Raw genomic sequence first — 23,052 nt, 5'->3', positions numbered from 1 at the left:
ATGTAGACTGCCCTTGTACGTGCTCGTGACTACAAATGTTCTCTCCCCAACACAGCCATGTAATATTGATTTAAAAAAAATAAAAAGGAAACGGCACGTTCTTTTATTGGGTTGGTTTGGTATTGTTTTGCAGAAAGTGAATTCCTCTACGGACTCGCCCACTTTCTGTTTAAATTGGTAGGGTTATTCCTGCAGGGACTGTCCCCCGTCCCAGTGTAAAGTGGTACAGTCCAGTCTGGCTCCAGCTCTCAGCGGCTTCACTTTGCCGACAAAACGACATGAAACAACATGCGGATAAACGACACTTTACTGTAAACTGGACACTATAATGAGCGTCTACTGGCTGGCTGTTTTACTGGGAGCCTTATGTGAGTGTTTTCTGTTTTTAATATACGAGTTATCTTTGTTTATAAATGTCTGAACATGAGGAGAACAGTGCAACAGGTTGATCCTTTATAAACTCGCTCTTCAACGAGCCCAGGAACCGTTAGTTTCCCACATAACGGAAAACCTGGTGAACAGAAAAACAGGTTTTTGGTTTTATTCTAGATTTGAATTGTAATTATTACAATAATTAAACTATTATGTAGATTGTTGTACACATTTAATTACATGTTTGAGGCTCTATGTGGTAACGATGATAATCCCTCTGGAATTATAGTAAGTGGCGCTGACTTGGCTTTAAAGATAAAGATATGTGTAACATATCTACAATGACTACATATATATATATATATATCATTTTGTTGAAAAATAATAATAATGAGGGTGGTAATAGTTATAGGTCAATTAAAATTACATAAAAACATAAATACATATATTATCTTCACACGTATCCAAAGCCAAACAACTCAAGGAGAAGTTTTAAAAGTTTGCTTATTTGTTTTCATAAAATGCATTAAGTTGAAACCAAGAGTAAGATAAACATTATTTAAGAAAGAAAAATTGTTTGTGAAAAAATATTGAATCATTTCTTATGAGTTACGTCTTTTTAGGCCTGGGAATTAGTGGGAAATAGCAACAATAAAGCTTGCATAAGCAAGGTTTCACAGCCGGGTTCCAACGCCAACCCTATGAGTGGGAGACAACACCACACCAACTACAGCAGCTTGTACTATAGATGAAATAGGTAGAACTGACATATCTTTAACATTTCAGTAAAATACTCTCATCAAAAACACAAACTGTAAGTCAAGCACTCTCAGTTATTTTCTTTCTTATTGAGCTAATGATTCAGTGTGAAGGAACGCATGACATAGAAAAAGCAGGAAATGTGACGGCTTTGCAGAGGAAGTCTGACTGTGTTCAGGAAGCAGCAGATTTCTGACCTGGAATACATTTGTGACCGGACAATGACTACATCAAAAAGAAAAACAAAAAAAACAAAAAAATACTGTTTTTAAATGAGGCCTTGTATGCCTTGTAGGTGGAGGAGGAGACTGTCTCCTCTTTCTATTACCTGCTCATTACCTTACAGTGAGTCATGGCTGATGTGAACTTTGTGTAAACAGTAGTTAAAGGTGATGCATCCTGCAGTTTCTGCTTCTTCCCATCAGACTGCTCACTTCAAACAAGTGAGGCATTAGTTCAAATGTCTAACAGATGATTGGTAGTTTCACACACAGCACAAAGTGCCGTAACTCCTATTGGTTGATAATATCAACTTCACTCCCCCCTCCTTTTCACCTCAACTAGGACAAGTGGGGGCAACCTAACAATGGACTGGCCCATAAAAAGTGAAACAAAGGAAGAACCAATGCTTTTTCATGGGAGGAATTTAAGAGTGCCTCCTTCACCTTCTCTAAAATAATTTAGCTGAGGCCATTATAGGCATTAACAACATTAGTGTTTTTTCCATTGAAAGTAGAGTCGAGCCATTGTAACTGTTGCCCTGGACAGTTTGGATAGGATTATTGTTTTATATTTAAAAACTACAAACTGTAAACTATAAATATACCATAAAATAGGAGAATAGATGTATTAAGAATACCTAAAGTATCTAAGGATATCCTTATCCTGAGACTCTACTGTTAAAGAAGACAGTGATGTTATATTGTGTATGGGAGAGGATGGTGAGGAGAGGGCCTTCCTGACACATCCTTCCCCATTTATAATGTTGGGGTTAGAATTAGACATGTAGAGAGGCTCAACACTGCAACTTGGGTAGAGGACAAACTCCTATTTCTTCTAAATTGCACTACTCATCCTCCAGAGTGTTGCTTAGTCAGAACAGATAGGAAACACCTGTTATGGTGTTGCAATGGTAGTTAACAGATCATTCTAATTAGTTTATAAAAGATCAGGCCTAAATGCAGTTCTTAAAAGTGAACAGAAAAAAAAAACAACAACAAAAAAAAACAAGGAAGTGCATCACTTCTAGATATACATGATTATTATCACACTGTACAGTAAATACTTCTGAGTGGTCCGGAGCACAAGGACTGGTGGACTTGCTTTTGTTTGGATTTCCTGTCTAAGCAGCAATGTTTGGAGCCAGTTCCTGCCGCACCTAGAACTTATAATATGACAAACAGGCCAAGCACCCGGGAGCATCTCATTGCTCGCGCCATGATTCCACCCTCCCTCTGTGATGACAACCCCCTGCCTCTCCTGCAGGACTCCCAGCCCCCCACGCACAGTGGAATTTAACCTTACTGACCCTGGTACAGAGCAGCAGAGGAGCCCCCACACACCTAACCTCCTTTTGTTCTCTCCCTCAGATTAATATGAGGGCTGCAAATATGACTGTATATCTTAGGTGTCAAATCATCATGAATCATCCTTCCAGCAGATAAAATAAAACAGATGTTTCTGTTGCAATCAAGACACAGTCATTGTTCCGTACATCCTCCCTAAATCTTTCAAGTGTCTTGTTGGTAGTGACTATGTCACTCGGCTAAAACTAATGTAATCTAATGAAACAGCCTTGTGATGTTATGTCTAGCTAACTAGACTCAATATGGTGGAAATACTTTCAAGCTTAACTGCCTGCTGTTTTTACCAGCTAAGAAGACATACCTCTTTAAACAAGGGCTCAAGGCCCAGAAATGTTTAATCTTGAGAAAATGGCTTTGTACATTTCACCAAAAGTTAATCTCAGTTCACAGCAGAGACTCACAGTAAGTACTTTTCTAAGGCAGTCAGTCTTCCTCGTACTGCATTTACCATCCCATCTAACTAAAAGACAAACAGTAAGAACTGTGCAATAATTAAGGAATAAATACACTGCTTAAACAGATTCTTCCTATTTTGTAGACTATACAGAAGAGCAGTTTTGCTTGGTTGTTAGTTTATGAACATAGAACTAATAAAACTAAGCACAATGTTTGAATATAAATAAATATTTAGGCCGGTGTTTAAGTCATGCCTGTTAGAAGGTTGAATAGGTGGCTGCAGACAGTGTTGGATGTTAGGTGGATGAAGGAACTGTTGGTTGGATACATATATAGATGTTGGTGGTGTTTTAAAAAATGTCAGATGAATAGATGACTTATTGTATGTTGAATGTTATTATGATGGATGATTGCTTGTTGTATTAAAAATAGGTGGCTCCATAGTGTAGCAGTTAGCACACTTGCCTTGCAAGTAGAGAGTCTTGGGTTTAATTCCCAGAGGAACCACATTGTTGGAGCCTGTAAGGGGCAGCCCGTTGCTGCAGATCTGCTGTTAACACAGGAATTAGACATTAAAATTATTATTATTAATATTAGTTGCTTTGTATTAAATGTCTGCTAAATGCATAAATACATAATGTAATCAACAATCAACTAATACACTTATTTTTACTTACTTTTTTTTCTACCTGCTTTTTTCTCTCAGTGTGCGCGTGCGATGGCGTCCACGTCACAGTGCGGGAGAAGCAGCACTACGCGATGCTATTCCAGTCAGTCGTACTACCATGTCAGTATCAAACAGCTTCAACCCAGACCCCAGTGGTGCAATGGTGGTACAAGTCCTATTGCCGAGACCGAACACAGGACTCCTTCACGTTGCCGGAGACCCTGGGCATGAAGGCCTCGGATCTCGGTCCTTCTTCGCACCTGGAGTGTTCCGACAGCAGTCGCACCGTCCGTGTTGTGGCATCAGCTCAGGGAGCCTCCATGACTCTGGCTGAGTACTACAAAGGCAGAGACATGGCCATCGTAAACAGTAATGAAATTATTCTCATCCTTCACAGTAATGACATGAAAATGTTGAAACAAACATTCCTATTAAGGTTTGAGCTACTCTTGAGGTTTAGCTTGACTCGCTTTCCAGGGCTAAACTTTAGACACAATTTTAATACAGTTTTGTATGTTTCTTGATTTTATTAAAGATATGGCTTGTACCTGTTTTTAGTTCATTATCAACTAATTTTGTTTAATTTCATATGTAGTTTTAAATCAAAGTGATATTTACTGTGCTTTAAAAAAAACGACGTATGAAACAATTTACATTATCCCCTAACAATTCTTGACTAGAGACATTTGTATTCTTTAAATCAGTTAAGATACCAGTCTAATCTGAATTTAAATACTTCCAAAACCAGATGATTTGATTGGTGATCTGTGATAACAAATATCTGGTTTGTGTCTGTGACTTAGAGATAAGAGACGCAGCAGCTGTTTGACTGCTGCTCCCTGAGATACAGACCCAAAAGCAGGAGTCATAGCTGACTGTGCTTTGTGCTTCCTCTGCTCTTAAAATACTTCTTTTGTCTTTGTCTTACAATGGAGCAGTACACACACACGCAGACGCAAACACAGTCACCACCTTCCACTCCTACTTCTTTTCAACCTTTAGTCTTTATCTAGTGACAGCAGTTGCCTTTTACGCAAAGGTATATTGAACTTAATAACATGCAGGTCATTTTTAAGTTCTACATGAAATAGGATTACATTGGTCACAAACCTCATTTATAGTAGTGCTGAAACAATTGGTTTGAATCTGTAAAAAAAAGGAAGGGAATGCATGTTAGTCAGTAGTGGTGCCATACGGGAGAGCGGGAGGTTGGAAGGGGGCGATTCCAAGGGCCCCTGACTGAAGGGGGCCCAAAAATGTATTTATTGTAACATTACTGTAAAATATTGTTTTGAGACATTCCCTAGTAGATGGCAGTCTTGCATCAAATTGTCAATTCTACACACTATGTAGTACATTATTCTTTGCTTTGGCCTTTGCTGTAACTTGTTATACATTTGAAGTTGACAAAACAGTAATTGATCAAAGCCAATTATATTATATTTTTTCTTCTTCTCCTGCAGAAGCTGATCTGAGGATTGGGGAGCTGCAGTGGGGAGACAGTGGAGTTTACTACTGTAAAGTCATAATTGCAGATGATCTGGAGGGAAAGAATGAAGGCCAGGTGGAGTTACTGGTGTTGGGTATGTGTGTCTGCATTTATTCTGTGCCTGATTACGACTGGCTTGCTTCAATATTTCTTTAGACCTTTTATTTGTAATTTCTTCTATGTTAGTTTGTAGTGTTTTGAGCAGAACCATGTGCAACATCCTGATCCAAAGTTGAGCTGTGTGCTGACTTATATTTTTAACGTAACACCAGTTTCGGTTTGCCATATTTGCACATCCTCCATGTTAATAATTAATGATTATACAGCGGCTCCTGAAACCACGTCAAAGAGATACACTTTTGGTGCTAAAGGTCAGGGATTCAACAGCTACTGTTAAAGGCATAGCAGTGGGACGAGAGGGAGAGAATTGTGGAAACCATTGTTCCCAAAGCCACTCCATAAGATGTTACCATGGAGATGTGTTTCTGATGCGAGACAGGAGCACAGCGAGGGACACTGCTGCTGCAGACATGCAGACAGACAGTCTGCATGTCTGAAGACAAAGAAGAAACACATACCATTATCACACAGGTTTCCTAATCTGATTAGACCAATCACACAGAACAGAGGAAGAGGAAAAAATCTTGTAAGAATAAAAACAAATTCACCTTTTGTGGTGAGGTGGCCCAGAGTTGGCATTAGTCATGAGGGTTTTTTTTCAGGGTGCTTCAGTTTTCTTCCACATCAGTAAACATGCAGGATTATGTGTTTTTTGTTCACTGCAAATTGACCATAGGTGTGGATGTAAGTTTAAATGCTGTTTGTCTGGACTGGTGAACTGACAAGGATGTACACTGTCCTCACCTGAAAAAAGAATTAGGGGTAAAAAAAGTTAATGGAGGTATTGGTACTGTATGTGGTATTTTTTATGAAATTATAATTAAATTAGATAAAGTACTTAGATGTTAGGGTAAATCTGGATGTGTTAACATTTCAGTACTACATTGACAGTAAGAATGTTGTACCTTCGTTTGACCTTAGGATGGTGAACACTGGTATGTGCGAAAGCCCAAAACATATAACACTTTTTAAATACCTGCCCATGTAAGGACTGGGTCTAAACCTCAGTTGTTTGAAGTTTTCTCTGTAAACATCACAACATGCCTAGTAAAACCACGAAGACTCCTACATTAATGCACAGTGGAAACATATTTGTCAAGATTAAGATTAGCCCTTAGCATTAACGTTTTTGTTCTCACCATTTTCTCATTTTCTGGTTTAATTTTTCTTCCGAATGAAAGGATTTTCTCCCTTCTTTTGTGAAATCTCCTTCGGTCTTCTCTGACCCTTCATGTTCACTCACATCCCTCACTGCCTCCCTCCCTCTCACCTCTGCATAACTTCTCCGCTCTCTCAGGTTTCTCAGCGTTACTGATCTTTGTGGTATGTAGATGAGTGTGTTGGCCGGGCCACTGCAGTGAGAATAACAAAAATTATCAGGAAGGATGGAGCCATTTTTTTTCTCTTAGAAACAACACACTCAGCACATACTAACTAACTTCATTTTTAGAAAGGAACAACCTTTAAAACAAAAGTACCCATTAACGCTTTCTCTTTGACCCGTTTATCTGTGTGTAGCACAAATCAGGCATTGTTTCACAACCACAACTCCCCTGACCCACTGAACCAAACCTCATTGTGACCTGCCGTATGTAGCCTAGTTGAAACACGGCTTGCCATTTTGTTAGCATCTTTAGCATCTGTTAAATATGTTCCTACTTGTCATGTTTGTGTGTATAAAACAAATTTATTTTAGGTCACATGTTGCTTGGCTTCTCGTCCCTAATTTAGACTAAAAAGGAACTTTACCTTTGAACTCTGACATGATATTTGATGTGCAAAAATTTGTCAAGTAACAATATCACAATAATATGTAAAAACTGCATCGTTCAATAGACGTCAATGTTGTCCATTAAGTTTCCAATCATTGCATGAATGATCATCTGCTCTTCTTCCAAGCTCACCAGAATTCTAATTCCTGCTTCTTGCTTCCTTTTGCCGCCCTTTACCTGTGCTCTTCCTCTCTCTGCAGGCAGGAAAGGTGAGAAGGACGATCTCCTCCCTGAGTTTGATGTGGAGGTTATGCCAGGTACGGCACGTCAGTGCCACATCTGTACCTAACCCTCCTTTCTTGCTTTTCTAATGAGTTTGACTGTAGACCCTTTCAACCCTTTTAACAAACTAACCCTCACTGAAAATAGAACTACCCCATCCTCTATAGAGTTAGTCTGTTTTAGTGCAGGAACATGTCACCCACAGATAAACATTTCATATCCTTCATCTTTGAGGACTTTCTTTAATCCTGAGGAAATGTGTTGTTAACTTGGGCTGGTTGGGAGATGTGATGACGGATAAGACTCATTTGAACTTCCCCTGGAGATTTTCTTTCATCCATTTTGGAAAAACAGACACATAAGAGGGCTTTTAAAATAAATGACTTGTAGAGGCAACACGTTTTTTTTCCTATCCAGCAAGTAATTTCACACGGTTTTACTTTAAATGTTGTAACTAAAACGTACATGATTTGAGTTTGAATGTTTACATGTGTTTGTGACTCTGTTCCAGAATGGGCTTTTGTGGGATCTGTTGCCCTGGGCAGTGTCTTACTTCTGTTATTTTTGGGGATCTGCTGGTGCCAGTGTTGTCCACACTCCTGCTGCTGCTACGTCAGCTGCTGCTGCTGTCCAGACACCTGCTGCTGCCCACGACACTGTGAGTAATGAAAGACAAAAATTACAATTTCTGACAAGACACATTTTAACCTGACATCAATGTCTATACTTGTAGTGTATGAGGCAGGAAAGATTGCCAAAGGTGCACACCAGGCCCAGGTACCTGTGTATCCCTACTACATGCCCAGTGGGCCCACTCTGGTCCCTTTTGTTCCGTCTTCTCAGGCAGAACCAAAACTCGTCTCCATTCCGTCCATGGAAAACAACCTAGCTGGAGGTGAGCATCATCAGTATACATTATCCTGTAGTTTTGCAGCAAAAAGTATTAAAATCAGGATAAGGATCATTTGTTTAGTGGGATTTGAACCCACACCTCCATTTGGAGACCAGAATTCCCAGTGTTGAGGAAGGTATGACCTTGAGTCTGGTGCCTTAGACTGCTCAGCCAATCTGACAGTGTACATAATTAAACAACAATTGATTTTCATAATTATATATATATATATATATATATATATGTATATATATATATATATATACTGTATATATAGGTGTAACATTCATCCCAATGACCCTCATCCAACCCACCATCATTCACTCTGTCCTCATGGAATCTCTTTCTAATCTGTTTCTGCATGTTTGTGGCTTGGATCTCATTTAAATGTCTGAGTTTTTTGTCAGAATGTGCATAACATACATGTGTGTTCTGTGTCGCATGAATACTATATGTTGTTGTTGTACGTTGCTTTGTGTGTGTATGGTTGCTTCTGTGTGTGTGTGTGTGTCAACATTTACAGTGCGCAGTGGTTACCGACTGAAAGCCAGTCCACACCAGGACTCAATGAAAGTCCTGTACTTCATAGAGAAGGACCTGGCTCAGTTACCATCTGCCAGGGTGGCAGCTCTCAAACGTAAGCCTTCATAGTTAAGGCCCTGTCTCTGTGTGGGTGTGTGACAGTGTGTATCTGTGTTCATCCATAGTGCTTCTCCATGTCTGTCTCCTGTGTTTATTTAGTCACTCATCTTATCCCTTCAATCATGTCATTTGATCTAACATAAAAAACTGTTTTTGCAAAAATGAACATTGTTATTACAACTTTACCAATTTGTCCATTTCCACAGCCAGTAGCGTGTCAGAGCTTAGCTCTCTGCACGACGGAGGAACCAATGACTTCAGACACACCTATCAGACAGTCCAGATGAAGGCACTTCCTCCCATCACTGATATCGATGACCAGTCAGTAGTTAGGGCAGCTCCACCAATACATAGTCAAAGACTGAGAAGAGACAGAACCCACCTGTCAAATGATGAGTTGGACAGAAGGTAACATAACAGCAATGTCTCTCTATGGTAATTCCATGTTTGTTATGTCTGTGTTTTCAGTCATAAAACAGTCTCAGTTAATCCAAACTAACCCTGTACTCATTAAATAACTGTTAGGGCAGGTTATTACAGCCTAAAAGTGTGCAATAAAAATTGTAATCTAAACAGCAGACGTGACAGAATGCACACACATGTTCATGGATTTAATCCAGGTTCTCATGTGTCCTCCCTGGGATCTAGGTTAATTGTTTCCTCAGTGAATGTGAACTGTTGTTTGTCTCTACACTGTCTCGCCTGATGACTGCTGGGATTGTCTCTAACTGAAGAGGATTAGGCCGTATAAGATAAATGAAGGGTCTGTGAGGCTTTTTAGGCAAGCTTGTAACTAGTTAGCTTTATTTACACAGCTACATGGACTGGAGATTGACTAGTTTACACAGCTACATGGACTGGAGATTGACGGGTGCTAGAGTGGTGCCGTTGTGAGCTGAAGCCCTGGAAGGTCATGTGTTGTAAAAAATATGCCTAATGACTACAATGATTGTGGTGACCAGTGATAAAGGGACAAGCTGAAAGTGATTCATTTATAGGTCGAAATGAAACAGAGCCGTGAAACTGTGTTTAAAAAATGAATAAAGTGTACAAACAGGAAATGCTATAATATAACGCAGGGTTTCTCAACCCAGCAGCCTTTTAACTAGTTCTTCAAACCCTGAAATTTATCAATTACTGATCCAGTGTAACTGTTGTCTCAGTAGTGTAATGCTCCTTCTCCCCGCTGTTTTAGGTTGAACACTCGCTCGGAACACCTGGAGCGAAAGACACTGAGCAGAAGAGGCCGCACAGGTTCTCTGGACGAGCTAGAGGAATTTGCCCGCTCTTATGACTCCCGTGGCCGTCGACCTGAGCCTCCCGACAGGACCTATGACCGGGATTACAGTCCTCCCAGACGTTTCTACAGAGATGAGGAACAGGACTGGAGACGGCGCAGCCCCTCACCATTGCCACAAAAGAGGAGGGACACATGGGATAGTGATCGTCCCACTCGTCTGCCTCAAAGCAGAGGATATGATGACACCTTACTCAGCAGTGTGCTGGAGACTAAGGTAAGAGGGCGTGGAGGGGAGAGAGGTGCTGGGAGGATGGACGAAGATAGTGACACTCCATCCAAAGGCAGCTCCAGAGGAAAGAATAGTGACAGCTACTACAGTCGGTCACCCAGCAACCGTCCAGAAGAGGATGACCCTTTGCCTCCTTACTGCGAGAGGGAAGCAGAGCGGTACCGCAGAACTGAGGGTCCTACAAACCAATACCGCACTGCAGAACCCCCCAGACCTGACAGATACAGGACCACTGAACCCTCCACAAGGCCTTTCTCTTACACCCGTGCCCCTAACCATGGAATGTCCCACACACTGCAGGGCAGTAGAGATGAGCGAGACAGGAGCCGGAATCTGGTGAGTTATTTGTAGCAGGAACAAGGACTTCCTTCCTTTGCAGCCATTCAGGAAAGAAGTTTCAAAGTAATGTAAAAAAATGCAGGATGAAGTTGTTGATATTTTTCAATTTCAGTCCAAGGAAGACTGATGTGTTCTTCAATCTTTTCAGTATTGTTTAGTAATAACTGTACAGCACATGTAGTTGGAAGTGTTTTTTCCCCAGTCAATAGAGGGATTGCACTGCTGTAAATCACCACAGACAAAAAGAACAGAATAGAGAAACATTACTATTTTCAATTTTTGTGTTAAGTCTTAACAGTAGAAAATGTAGAGAAAAAGTTTTATGTTTTTTTCTCAAACATTTTACAACATTCTGATTATCTCTTACACTGTATAAATGTTGGTCTGACTACTGGATATGTTTACATTGAAAACAGTATTCCACTGATGTCTGGAATAAGATATACAGTAGGTTCAAATAGAACATTGCCAGACAAAAGTAACCTAAGGTTTTCGAGGAGTTCTTGAAATAAAACAGGTTCGCCTGTTTTTGTTTAAATGTAGTTTAATGTAACATTGTGTAAATATTACATTGAGAAAGAATAATTTTTTTTGGTTTGAAATGAGTGAAGAGTGAGCAGCTCACTCTTACGCATGCTGAATAATAAACAACTATATCAGGATCACAGTCACTGCTAAGGCTCGATACTATATCAGGATCACAGTCACTGCTAACAAGGCTAGAGTTTCACTACTGCTGTGCTAGGACTTTTTAAAAACCCATTATATGCTGTTGAGAGCTTTTCGGTTGGAGAGGACTATTGAACTGGCAGCACTATCTTCACGCTCTACTGGACCACACATGGTCAGATGTACTTCTTCAAGCATTTAGAGGTGCAATGTAACATGTCTATAATTTCAATGCTTACCCTGATGCTTTTAAAGTTAGTGTAAAAGTGACAGCCCTTTTCCTTACATTGTGTTGACATTTTGTACCTTACACCAGCTTCACTAACACCACACACGCATGAATGCCAAGCCCCTAACATATGGCTGTCGGTGTTTCCCCCTCGACAGAGCGCTGCGCTGAGCAGGGACTCACTCATAGTGTGAAGAGTTTTTCCATCATCCTCCATCTGCAAAGCACTGCCAGTCTGCTCACTTAAACCGTCCTGCTGTCACTGCACAGGAACAGGGGAACACTGTTTTGCCGTCAGCCACAGGAAGTGCACATCCTGTCAATCACTGACAAAAAAAAGAAAACGCCAGTGAAATAAAACTGCAAACAAACAGCATGTGCCTATAGTTCTGTGATCCACAGACAAATTTTACAATATCTGTTGAGTTGTGTCAATAATTCTATTTAAAACTAGTGCCATACATTTTTTTATTATTATTTTTAATTATGCCAATTTCAGAACTGCTGTAAATAAACAATACAGTTGAAATATTACACAGTCTTCATATTCATTACACTGTAACTCAGGATCATTTTATGTCAGTTTCTTGATGTTGTACTGTGTATAAATGCTGTTGCACTGTTTAAATACGTCTTTAATAAAAAAAACAATTTGCTCAAGTTATTTCCAGTTATATTCAAAAAAGGTTAAAAAATATATTTTCAAAGAAATTGCAAAATATTGTAGTCATAAAACTTTGCAAATACTCTGTCTCATTTTGGTGTGCAGCATTGTGTACATTCTATTTAGGTTTTGTAATAGTAATAGTTGTCAGATTTTTTGTTGCCTTTGTTCCATTAGAATTACAATTCATTAAAACTCACGGCAAGTATTATTCTTGTCAATTTGTGCCACCTTGTGGTTACTTTGTGCATACTAGAGGTGATTCTATTTGTTGTCACCTTGTAGTTGTAGTTGTTGTGCGTCTTTTTACATTATAGGTCTCTTTTCTTTCAAAAGAAAAATACACCTTTTCTACAGTTTGCTAAAAAGAAATCATTTTAGCATTGTTAAATATCCTGCAATTGATTTGTTGCATATCATCTTTTTTGTCCTTATTCTGCCATTTAATGTTTTTGTGGTCATTGGCATGATTACAATTTGACAAACAAATATGTAGATATTTAGGCTCTATACTTAGCAATGAATATTACCTCACACTTTTAGTACTGCAAACACTGAAAGGGAAAGAATTCAAATCTAAAACCTACTTGGATTAGATGACCGCGCTTTTCCTTCATGAGTATTATTCACAAGAATTCAAGTACATTCTCTAGAGCAGCACTTGAGTTCATCTTAGACCAGTATGTTTTGTGTCAACAATAAAGCTTGCCAAGGGCTTTGTCACTGATAACAGAAGTACACAAGCTCACACCAAAAACCCCTTATGCTTTTCCAATGTGACTCAGTCTGTAAATGAACTTTATCCCGACAGTGTGTTTCACACACACAAAAAAACATGTTTGTGATGCTGAGCTGCTTCCACTTCATACAAATTAGCATTTAGATTATGCAAGTTGGACGCTCCTCTTTTGATTGAGCTTTTTTTGTACACATCATTGAATATTCAAAGATTCGGTCCTGGGTTAATGTTGCATTTAAAAACAACAAACTGAACTGTTTACACACAACACTGCTTTTATAACTCAGTTTAGAACATGTTAGTAATTTATTGTGGCTGTTTTTTTTGTCACCACAGGGTTTTCTTTTAGGTTCCTTGTGTGTTTCATTCGAGGTCTTCTGTGACTTCTTTGTAGAAGCTGTAAATGTGTTTGTATCTATCTAATATCTAATATTAGAAAGTGTTAAACTTTCTAATATTAAACACACAATACAAATTAATAGAATTCCATTCAAATAATAAAGACACATTGAACTAAAGAAATAAAAAAAAGCTTATTATTGTTAATTATATCACAACATATATACTTCTTATAATTGTATCCAAAGCAGTTACATCGAGGGTAAGTGGACTGGTTTCTTAAAATTGGCCTAGAGGAAACTGCTTTCAATAAGATAACCTGGATGACCGAGGACCTACAAAGACATAAATGTATGATGTGTTTTGTTTAGCAAACCATACTTCGTCCTCTGGGATACACACTGAAACTCCCTAATAGCATAATAAACAGAAAATACCTATTCCTCCTGAATAAGCTTCTTCCTGCTTCTTCCGGTTTCCTCCATTTTGCACCTGTGGGACTGGGCGGGATCATCTACGTCACGTTAAGTTGTTTGGAGACTGGGGTGATCTCATCTTCCTCCGCCGTGGACTCACTGCCTGGTCTTTCGACATCTGTCTATACTTTCACTGCAGGGAAAAGGGAAAACAAAGACGGCCTGACCTAATCTATAACATGTCGTTTTGAGTCAAAACTAAATTGACTATGCAAAGTCGTGGCTCTTAGAAAAGTTTCCGCGGAAGGATAAAGACCGAGGCAATGGGAAATATGATCCTACTGCTGCTGCTTCTGCTGTTTCAGCTCCCCACAGGTGAGCCATTACAGTAGTTTCTGTGCGGTTTCTCTTCATATTTTCCCGGCTGTTTTGTTTTACAACATTTTACCTACAGGAATGTAAAGTAAGGCCACCTAAACAAACAGTTGGGAGTCACAAAAATGGGAGCGCGTAAATTATTAACTGTGCAAGGCCAACAGGTGTCACGTGACGTCTGTGTGTACCCTTAAAAATATAATAAAACTTGAAATTTAAACGCCTGACATTACGTAATAATTATTAATTAAAATCTCATAGTTTTTACACATTTGTTAAAAAGCAATTGAGCTTTATACAATTTATCGAATAATTTAATAATAATAGATTATTAAATATTTTAGTATTTCTAAATGTCTGAGTACATTATGTTGTTTTTATTACTCATATTATTCATATAGAAATAAATAACTGAGCAGCATGAAAAAACTGACAGGTAAAATGGTCTAAAGGGCCCGTATTGCTTGGGAAAACAAACTAAGAGTGCTGAAATGACATTAAGCAGGTTTCGGGTGATAAAGGATAGAGGTAGGAGTGAATAAGCAGATTGTATTTGTTATTGTGTTTGAGTAGAGATAAGTGTAAAGAGACCTGTGAAAGTTATGACAAACAGTGAGAGGACTGAGGAAGTAAAGATTGTGAATCAGAAAGTTGTTTCACTACTGAATGACGTGTTATTGCTTCTAATGAAATAATTCTTTGAGAGAAGTCATGTGTTCACAATTAAAAACACTCTGCAGTAAACTGTTAACCAGTCTGGTCAGATTCCTGACAATGCAAGTATTAAAGACCAAAGTTCTAACTCGTGTAAACAAGATCTTTTATGTTTTAAAATATCAGTAATTTACATTTTTCTCAGTGTGCAGACAGGTTTTCTGAATTGTATCTTGACATTTGTCTCTGTTCTTGTGTCAGAGTTGTTGTCTATCCAGGTGATTGTTCCAGAGACTGAACGGAGGACGACACTCTTTGCCTCCATAATTCTGCGCTGTGACTATTCAACCTCAGCAAATGCTCAGGATGTTCTGGTCACCTGGAGATTCAAGTCCTTCTGTAAAGACCCAGTGCTGGAGTTCTACTCCACAGGTGAATAGAGAAAGTCATGTTTAAGTTCTCATTTCAATGTGACATTTCAAAAATCCATTTATTAGGTTTCAGAGTTGCATATTACCATATTTAAAGTTGTTATAATTCTAATTTTAAAGATATATAGCTTCCTCCTACATTTTGTTTCCAACAAACTTGATTTTAACCTAGGATTACAATTTGAGTCAGCCAATATTTGGAAAACAAATATTCTTTCAGAATAGGATCGGACAGAATAATTATTTTCTCAATTCAATATTAATAAGGACATTTGTAATAAGATTTTTTATGGAAAGCTGTGTCCACATCTGGATTGTATTGACTTTTTCTTTTCACTTTAATTGGTGCTACAGCAGGATTGACAAATGCATCTGAGAAAATGTCTTTTTATTATTGGACTTATTGTTGCTAAAACAAAAATCTTCTGTTGACAAAAGTGTGACATCAACCTTGTTCTGTTTCATCATTGTGTTTTCACTACTAATAATAATGTGAAGATAATTCAATAATTTACATTTGTTCCTGAAGGTTACCAGGCGGCCCTGCAGCTTGGTCAGGATCCCTCTAACGACTGTCCCGATCGTCAGCGTGTAGTTCGTACTGTGGTACAGAAGAGAGGCCTGAATGAGCCCATTCTGGGTGCAGAATACAGAAACCGCAAAATTACCATACAAAACAGTAAGTATGCTGCAGTGGTATATGTAATAGAAAATTCTAACATGATGAGCTGTATTCTGGTCATTCCTTGTGCACTTTTTTGCATGAAAAATGTTTGTAATTTTCAATTTATTTTTTGTTCTTACATTACAACAGAGGCAGACCTGGCCATCACTGAGGTAATGTGGTGGGATAATGGTGTTTACTTCTGCAATATTGATGCTGCTGGAGACACAACAGGAGACTCAGATCGTGAAATCAAACTCATCGTGTACCGTAAGTTTTGTTCCCTTCTAAACTTTTTGAGGTTACTGACTTTACTATGAGGTTACTGACCTAATATTTAATTCCAGACTGGCTAACAGTCCTGCTGATCATCCTTGGTGCTCTGCTGCTCATCCTGCTCTTGGGCATTTGCTGCTGTCAGTGCTGTCCACAGAAGTGCTGCTGCTACATTCGCTGCCCGTGTTGTCCACGGACATGCTGCTGTCCAGAAAAGGGTAAATGACAATGAGAATAATATGTCAATAATAATAATAGGTCTGAACATCAGAATAGGAAAATGCATTATTACATTTTATTTGAATGGTATCTTGCGTGTGATTTCAGCGGTGATGCAGCACAGGATGCTGAGAGAGGCTCAGAAGGCAATGGCTCCGTGGGTGAATGGTCAGCCCATTTATGCTCCCATCAGCTCCAATTGCTCAACCCAGGGAGTTCCCATACTGTATTCAGGTGAGCAACACAAAGGCTCAATGCTTCGATAAGTATTTGCCCACCGCTAATGTTTGCCTGCTGTGTTCTTTGATGTTGTTTCACCTTTTCTTGCAAAAGAAAGGAGAAGCAGTGTCCTCCCCCCCCCCCCCCCCCACACACACACACACATAATCTTCTTATCTCTGTTTTTGTGGCACTCATGTTGCAATGATAGCAAAGAATAGCAGGCCATGGTAGTGCCTGTGATCACAAACTCAGTTGCAAGTTTGAGTGTTTATTTTTCTTTGCTACAATTTATTTGTATTTTAGCTGCTTCACTATTGGGCGGAGAAAAAAAAATCACAAAGCACAATACACACTGCAGCATCTAATAATAATTTCTGCGTATACAATGATGCTGTACTGCACAGTAAGCAAACTACAGCACTAACACTGCGTAATAGCTGTACACTTCGGACAGCGTTCGAGTAAAACCTGAGTTGTTTCCCATTTTACTACAAAACATTATTTAAACATATACATAACTACAAACTATATATAAATGTATTTTAAATGTTTCCAGGCTCGTTTTCGGACCATCCTGTCAAACCAAACTTTGCCATGGCTCCCATGCAGCTGGCACCTATGGCTCTGCAGCACCACACAGCTGCTCCCTCTCCACTTCACATGAACGGCAGTGTCAACGGCAGCATGCACGGTAATAGCCAGGTTCTGGACTATCTGGAGCACCAGGTTAGGGGTCTGGATTTATCAGTACCAATGATGGGTCCTCACCCAGTCCAGAGTTTTCCTCCTTTGCAGCCTCAACTGCAGCCCCAGTCTCCTCCTCCTCCACTTCCCCCTGCTGTTCCATACACTCCAGGACCCCCCAGTATGTTGTCAGCTCTGGATGAGATGGGAGTGAGAGGAATAGAGAGAAGGGTGATCACCTTGCCCCCCATAGTCCAACGTGTACCAAGCTTCTCCTCTCGAAGGGGGCCTGGAGCAGGAGATGGAGCCAGAGGAGGCCCCAGGATCTCCAGTCAGTCCAGTGGGAGCACAAGTCAGTCAAGAGGTGGCGCTCCTCGTGAAAGACGTCAGTACAGAGACAGGGAGGTCTCTCCTCCCAGACGAGGGATCCTACGTGAGTACAGTGATGACTCAGACTGGGATAACAAAAGAGGAAGAACGCCACACAGAGGTGCGAGGAATGAGAGGGGAAGCTCAGGCACGAGGAGAGGGGATGGGTCCAGACTGAGGACCAGAAGTCGAGATGATCTGATGGAGGAGCTGTACAGCAGATCAGCTCGGAGGGAGAGGAGCTATTCGCCTCCTCAACATCGCAAAGGATCCTGGAGTTCTGATGAGGACTACAGAGGAAGAAAACCAGGGAAGTCCAAGGACTGGCCAGAGAAGCCTCCCAGTTACTTCTCCATCGATGTCCAGCCTGGGCAGAGCAGCGACAGGAGAAACTATAATCGACTTTCAGTAAGAGAATTTAGCTCAGAACCTCTAGACTGCTAAGGGTGATTCTGTCTGTCATACACTTATATTTCCTATTCACTCTTTTAAATTCTTAATTTCTTCACTTTGGTGGAAAGTAATTACATGGTGCGTTTCAACCACAGGATATCAGGAACTTTAAGTACATCAGTATTACTTCAATATATATTTTTATATTACCTTGAACCTAAAATATTGTTTGAACCTAAATCAGTTCTGATACTTTCTTCCAACTGCTACTCCCCTGAAGTGATAATATAGTATTTCCTTTCAGTGTCATCATCAGCTCAAACAATATGTTTGGTTTGTGACTAGTTTGTGAACTAAAACCTTTGCCTCTGTCACTTTGTCTCTCATAGGATAGAAGCTCCCGTAGCGGCACAAGTGTAGTCATCTAAAGCATTTGCTTCTCTTTTTTTTTCAAATTTTCCTGAATATTTCCAGAATGATGACAATGAAGACAAAAAGTAGGTACTTTTATTCTTTTCAATATGTTGTTAATAATATGTTTCTGTGTGTGAGGATCTTGTGTTCGTTTTTTATGTGTTAAGATGTGGAAAATAAATGTAAAGAATATGCTTTTGTATCTGAAAAAAAATTATGTCTAACTTAAAAAACAGAGATGCAGCTGTAAACTGGAGACCACAGGAAGTTATTAATTATGAAGAAGATTGTGATTGTGTCATAGAGTAAATGGATTCCCTATTGGTTGGTGTTTTTCTTCTGGTGGTGGATAAAAACGTCCTGATGTTTGTAAAGTAAAACTCTGTTAGTAGTAGTTACTTATACCAACAAATACTACTGTTTCTTTTTTATTATTGTTATTTTGTATTGTGTTATTATTGTGCATGTGTATTTTATCATTGATTGTGACATTTGCTTTTTAATCATTTAATGTGAATGTGAACAGAGGTCGTAGATAGTTTTATTTTCTTTCTGTCTTGTTATGTTTTCTGTTATTAACATGAATATATATGCACTGCTGTGAGAATAAATGTTTTTAAGTAAAACAAAGTTATATTTTGATGTATTCTGTCATATCATTGGTGCTAAATACCATAACATGTAACTGGTGTGGCTCTAAAGATCAGAGACCAGAGTAACTTCAAAGAGATCTTTGGTCTGATGTGGAGCTCTGAAAATGTATAAACCATCGTTTAAATAAGAAGCACAAAGAGAAGCAGCTCAGGCTGACGCCTCATACACAAAAACGAAAGGACAGTAAAAGCTTAAAACATGAAAATGGCCAATAGATGGTGCTATAGTCCAATAAGTATGTAACGTTAGAAGAACTTTAAGGAGGTTTTTATGTACTGTATGTACATGTGTGCATGTGACATGCAGTATATATATTTTTTTTTCTCACTTGGGAAGGAAAAAACAAGCTAAAAACTAGGAATCACTATTATACTGTATGTACTTGTCGATCACTTAAATACTTCATGGTATCTTTATGTTGGTTTTTTTTTATTGAATAAAAATAAAATTGAATTTTTAATCCAACAATTTAAAGAAAGTGTTCTATAACTTAAGCCACAATTTCCCAAATTTAAATCATGTTCAATCTAGAGCCTGGTCCATGGCTCTCTAACCTTAAACACTAAAATATTTACTTGTATAGTAGATGAACTTTGTGTCTGGAAAAAGTGTACTCTACTGCATGAAGAAGTTTACTTCCATTGTTATCTATAGTTTGCAACAAAGATATCTCTGCCCATCTTTTATATCCGGTTTATAAACCTACATTACCTACCTTCTACAACCTACCAAATCCAATTGGTCTCGAGCCGCTATTTGAGAAACCCCGCACTGGTCTGGTGTGTTTACGGTTTAAAAGCAGGGTGGAGACGGGGTTGGGCCTCCTGTTATTCCTCCTTGGTTTTCTCCTTCCCTGCTCCGCGCCGCTGCTCTCTGATTGGCCGCTGTGCTGCATCGCTTAGCGGCCTGACCCACAGCTCTGACCGGGGGAAGCAGAAGTGTCAATGTCAAAGGATCCCGGATCAGCTGTTTTCTCTCAGCAACATCCACACATAGATAAGAGCAGCGACTGTTGATAAATCGAGGGGAAAAGGATCGGAGTCACAAACTCAGCAGCAGCAGCTTTTTGACGTTATTTTCAGGTAGGAACAAAATGATGGCTGTTAGCCAGCATGCTAGCTTCATCTTCAGGAATTGTTCCGCAAAGAAAACATTTATAATCCTAACCCCTCTTCTTGCTAAAAACAAAGGCTGTGATGATCGACCGGCCAGTATTATTTTTCGAAATCACATCGACTAGTGGTTTTAATTGTAAGAGTCCCATAACGCCTTAATAGAATTACATTATTTTTCTTTTATTTAAATTGTTGCATATGATTAAAATTGACGGAGAGATTTGACTGTGGCACTCGTTTTCTGTGGCCGTGACTAAGCTGCTCCATAAAAATAAGTTGTTTGCCAACTGGTAACATAAGACGCTGTGACCTAGTTTTGTTTTTGTGTTTTATTCAATCGTCCTCACTCTTGCTTGTGTTCTACAGTATTCAAGCAGCATGAACTCACTCCCAGGTAGAACAGCCCTGTCCCTGTGCAGACGCACGGCGGCGGGCGGCGGACTGCGGATCTTTCCTGGGTCTCAGTCGGCTCATCCTGCAAGTCTTCAGCCCGCAGACCTGACTCGTTTTCAGGCCATCAGAGTGTGCAGCTCCGGGAAGAGCCATAAAGGCAGCGTCAGCACCAAGAAACGGGGCTACGACATCACTAGAAACCCACACCTCAATAAGGTAAACTTTTTGAAGCTTAACATTACCATTGCAAGATGCACACGTTATTGTAGTTCATAAATTGGGTCTAAAAAGTACATATTATGGCCAATTGTGGAAGTGGAATATGTAAATGTGGTCTTTAGCTTCTTCTATTTAATGCTATGTAAAGTTAAAGAAGTGTAGGAGTTAAGGTGCGAGAGAAGGAGGAACCACTCATCGCCGGTGTTATAGTCCATTATCCAGGTAGTGTTGCTCCTAATTGTTCTGCTGTGATATGTCTGTCGGTTAATTGCAAGTCTTAAAATTAATTGTTGACCAGATTACATGATTAGATTGTTGAACAAAAACGTTGATCTTGCAGCAGCACAAAGTGGTAACACCCAGGAGTAAAGACAGCGAATCAAACAATAAAAATCAACCTTTGTAACGAGCCGTGATCTGTCCTTATCACAACTAACCGTGCACCATATTGGTGTATAATATAATGACAAGATACGGTGGAGAAAGATTGACTTTCATCAAGGTCACGTCAGTTCGTAGGTGAGCAGAGGACAATGGGTTTTCTGAAGTTGTCGTGGTTTAAAACTGAGTTAGTTTGTCTGTTAAAAGGCATCAAAAAGGCAATAAAACCTCAACGACACATTTTATCCCTAACAAGTATCAAAGGTTTAGCACCAACGTACATAGCCTTTAATTTCTTACTGCAGTGAACAAACACTGATTTGGGCTCCACTTCCTGTCTGCGTGACTTTCTTAGGTTTTTCTTTGTCAGCAAAAAAAAAAAAAGACCATGTCCCACCTCCTATCAGTCTTAGTCAAAGCAATAAACCCATCTCAAATCTCTGGCAACTGTTCCACTGTCCTCAAAGAACCGCAGAGCAGCAAAATCCTTAAGATTTGGTGGATGATTTTTAGACATGTTCTGGTTCCACTGCCACTGGAGCTGCACTTTATTCACAGTTTTCTTTACTGTTATATTTTATAATGAAAATATAATAGGGATGAATTGTTCACCAGTGTGGTTTTTGTCACAGCTGAAATACCTTTACTTCATGTGTTACTAGTGAAACGTATGTATTTTTTGTATTTATTTCAAGCTTTATTGCCTTCACTGGGGGAACATTTTGTTTTCTGTAGACACAGTCATGCACATGGAGAGCCAGTGATTATACACAACATTGTGTTTGTGAGGCAGGGTCAGTGCCAAGGGCAGGACTTGGCAGAGGTGTAGGACAAAGTGCCCTTAAAATATTATAAATTACTTTTTGAAATTTTAAGTAGGGATGCTTTTAGCGCACCGTTAAAATAAACTCAAAACCTGCAAAACTCGAGCGGGAAACATCACGGTCGATCAGGTGAGTGCATCATTTTAAAAGTGCCTCTTTAATAATATATTGAATTATATAAAAATAAAACATTCAGACAAAGGTATAGATTGAAGGAAAATACTTACAAGAGCAGCCAAAGATCAGAGCGTAATGGAGCCTAAACTTCCATTTAGACAAGAAGTATCTGAGCTTTGACCTAAAAACAGGAACCAAGTAACTGTTCCTGTTACAGTCAGTCATGGTAGGAAGCACCAATTGCAGCACTTTGGGAGACTCTCTTCAGGTGCAGCAGGTTTATTAACAGTGCAAAAACTAACAGGAATAAAGCATCAACTACGTGTACGCGCTTGTCCAATATTACAGACTTTCATAAAACTCAAGGACAGCTCCAGGAGACAGATAACACGCTAACAATAACAGACCAATGATCCCACCAAGACAGAGTCAGGGACAGGTGTATATATATACCCAGGCTACCAGGTGACACCAGTGAGACTAACGACAGAGACACAGGTGATTGTGGTGACACTGATTAACCTCACACAGCAGGAACAGGAAACAGACTGACCTTACAGTTCATAAATGTAAAAAAACAAAGCAATTTAATTTGTTCTCTTCTGTCTGTGTGAGGTGCTTCAGTGTTACAGCAGCAGTCGACACCTTTACATTTCTTTGCTGCGTCCTAATGTGTTGTAAACATTATTGGCTTGGAAAGGTGTCGCAGGTATTTTTAATCTGTCCTTCACACGAACTCACTCCTGTTTGGTATTTACCCTGCTGCAGCACTGAGTGCTGACTGCAACAGAAACCTGTTTCCACCAC

At 39.5% G+C, this 23,052-nt stretch overlaps 3 protein-coding genes and 2 long non-coding RNA genes across 7 annotated transcripts in view; 3 read left to right on the top strand and 2 right to left on the bottom strand.

The window, feature by feature from the left end:
* Positions 1 to 10: 10 nt before the first annotated feature.
* Positions 11 to 12,556, top strand: LOC103391723 (immunoglobulin-like domain-containing receptor 2). 3 transcript variants are annotated; one of them, XM_017039721.2, is made up of 10 exons: positions 11 to 368; positions 3,820 to 4,149; positions 5,244 to 5,363; positions 7,362 to 7,418; positions 7,895 to 8,041; positions 8,117 to 8,278; positions 8,799 to 8,912; positions 9,124 to 9,325; positions 10,113 to 10,782; positions 11,842 to 12,556. In XM_017039721.2, exons 1-10 carry the CDS (start codon positions 329 to 331, stop codon positions 11,875 to 11,877), a joined length of 1,878 nt encoding a protein of 625 aa, XP_016895210.1. In that variant the 5' UTR covers positions 11 to 328; the 3' UTR covers positions 11,878 to 12,556. The 3 variants fall into 3 exon arrangements, with proteins under 3 accessions (XP_016895210.1, XP_016895211.1, XP_016895212.1); XM_017039722.2 differs by lacking the exon at positions 7,362 to 7,418 and having other exon boundaries at positions 165 to 368; XM_017039723.2 differs by lacking the exon at positions 8,799 to 8,912 and having other exon boundaries at positions 181 to 368.
* LOC112488345 (uncharacterized) lies at positions 3,992 to 7,355 on the bottom strand. The gene is made up of 3 exons (XR_003052318.1): positions 5,938 to 7,355; positions 4,891 to 4,926; positions 3,992 to 4,117 (listed from the first exon to the last, which is right to left on the bottom strand). It is a non-coding gene; the product is annotated as an uncharacterized LOC112488345 (long non-coding RNA).
* Positions 12,557 to 13,975: 1,419 nt separating the features above from the next.
* ildr1b (immunoglobulin-like domain containing receptor 1b) lies at positions 13,976 to 18,619 on the top strand. Its single transcript, XM_008328038.3, has 8 exons — positions 13,976 to 14,216; positions 15,132 to 15,302; positions 15,831 to 15,980; positions 16,116 to 16,235; positions 16,313 to 16,459; positions 16,569 to 16,694; positions 17,239 to 18,143; positions 18,518 to 18,619. Exons 1-8 carry the CDS (start codon positions 14,165 to 14,167, stop codon positions 18,554 to 18,556), a joined length of 1,710 nt encoding a protein of 569 aa, XP_008326260.1. The 5' UTR covers positions 13,976 to 14,164; the 3' UTR covers positions 18,557 to 18,619.
* A 399-nt stretch (positions 18,620 to 19,018) lies between these two features.
* On the bottom strand, positions 19,019 to 23,040 carry LOC112488350 (uncharacterized). The gene is made up of 2 exons (XR_003052324.1): positions 22,356 to 23,040; positions 19,019 to 20,115 (listed from the first exon to the last, which is right to left on the bottom strand). It is a non-coding gene; the product is annotated as an uncharacterized LOC112488350 (long non-coding RNA).
* Positions 20,093 to 23,052, top strand: part of me3 (malic enzyme 3, NADP(+)-dependent, mitochondrial) — a 9,935-nt gene continuing 6,975 nt past the window's right edge. Inside the window, exons 1-2 of the mRNA XM_008328036.3 lie at positions 20,093 to 20,278; positions 20,678 to 20,920. Of these exons, the coding sequence (XP_008326258.1) occupies positions 20,690 to 20,920 (231 nt within the window). The 5' untranslated portion in view covers positions 20,093 to 20,278; positions 20,678 to 20,689. The remainder of the gene's footprint in view (positions 20,279 to 20,677; positions 20,921 to 23,052) is intronic.

The sequence above is a fragment of the Cynoglossus semilaevis genome, chromosome 16 (genome assembly GCF_000523025.1).
Source record: "Cynoglossus semilaevis isolate Cse_v1.0 chromosome 16, Cse_v1.0, whole genome shotgun sequence".
NCBI lineage: Eukaryota > Metazoa > Chordata > Actinopteri > Pleuronectiformes > Cynoglossidae > Cynoglossus > Cynoglossus semilaevis.
The sequence above is the reverse complement of the archived record's forward strand: the minus strand, read 5'-3'. Positions and strand labels throughout refer to the sequence as shown.

Bases quoted from the DNA above. Each gene is read 5' to 3' on its own strand.
- ildr1b (XM_008328038.3), top strand. From the start codon at position 14,165: ATGGGAAATATGATCCTACTGCTGCTGCTTCTGCTGTTTCAGCTCCCC. The intron at 15,303-15,830 runs GTGAATAGAGAA...TTGTTCCTGAAG, and splicing joins GCTGGAGTTCTACTCCACAG to GTTACCAGGCGGCCCTGCAG. The intron at 15,981-16,115 runs GTAAGTATGCTG...ACATTACAACAG, and splicing joins CAAAATTACCATACAAAACA to AGGCAGACCTGGCCATCACT.
- LOC103391723 (XM_017039721.2), top strand. From the start codon at position 329: ATGAGCGTCTACTGGCTGGCTGTTTTACTGGGAGCCTTAT. The intron at 4,150-5,243 runs GTAATGAAATTA...CTTCTCCTGCAG, and splicing joins AGACATGGCCATCGTAAACA to AAGCTGATCTGAGGATTGGG. The intron at 8,042-8,116 runs GTGAGTAATGAA...CTATACTTGTAG, and splicing joins CTGCTGCTGCCCACGACACT to TGTATGAGGCAGGAAAGATT.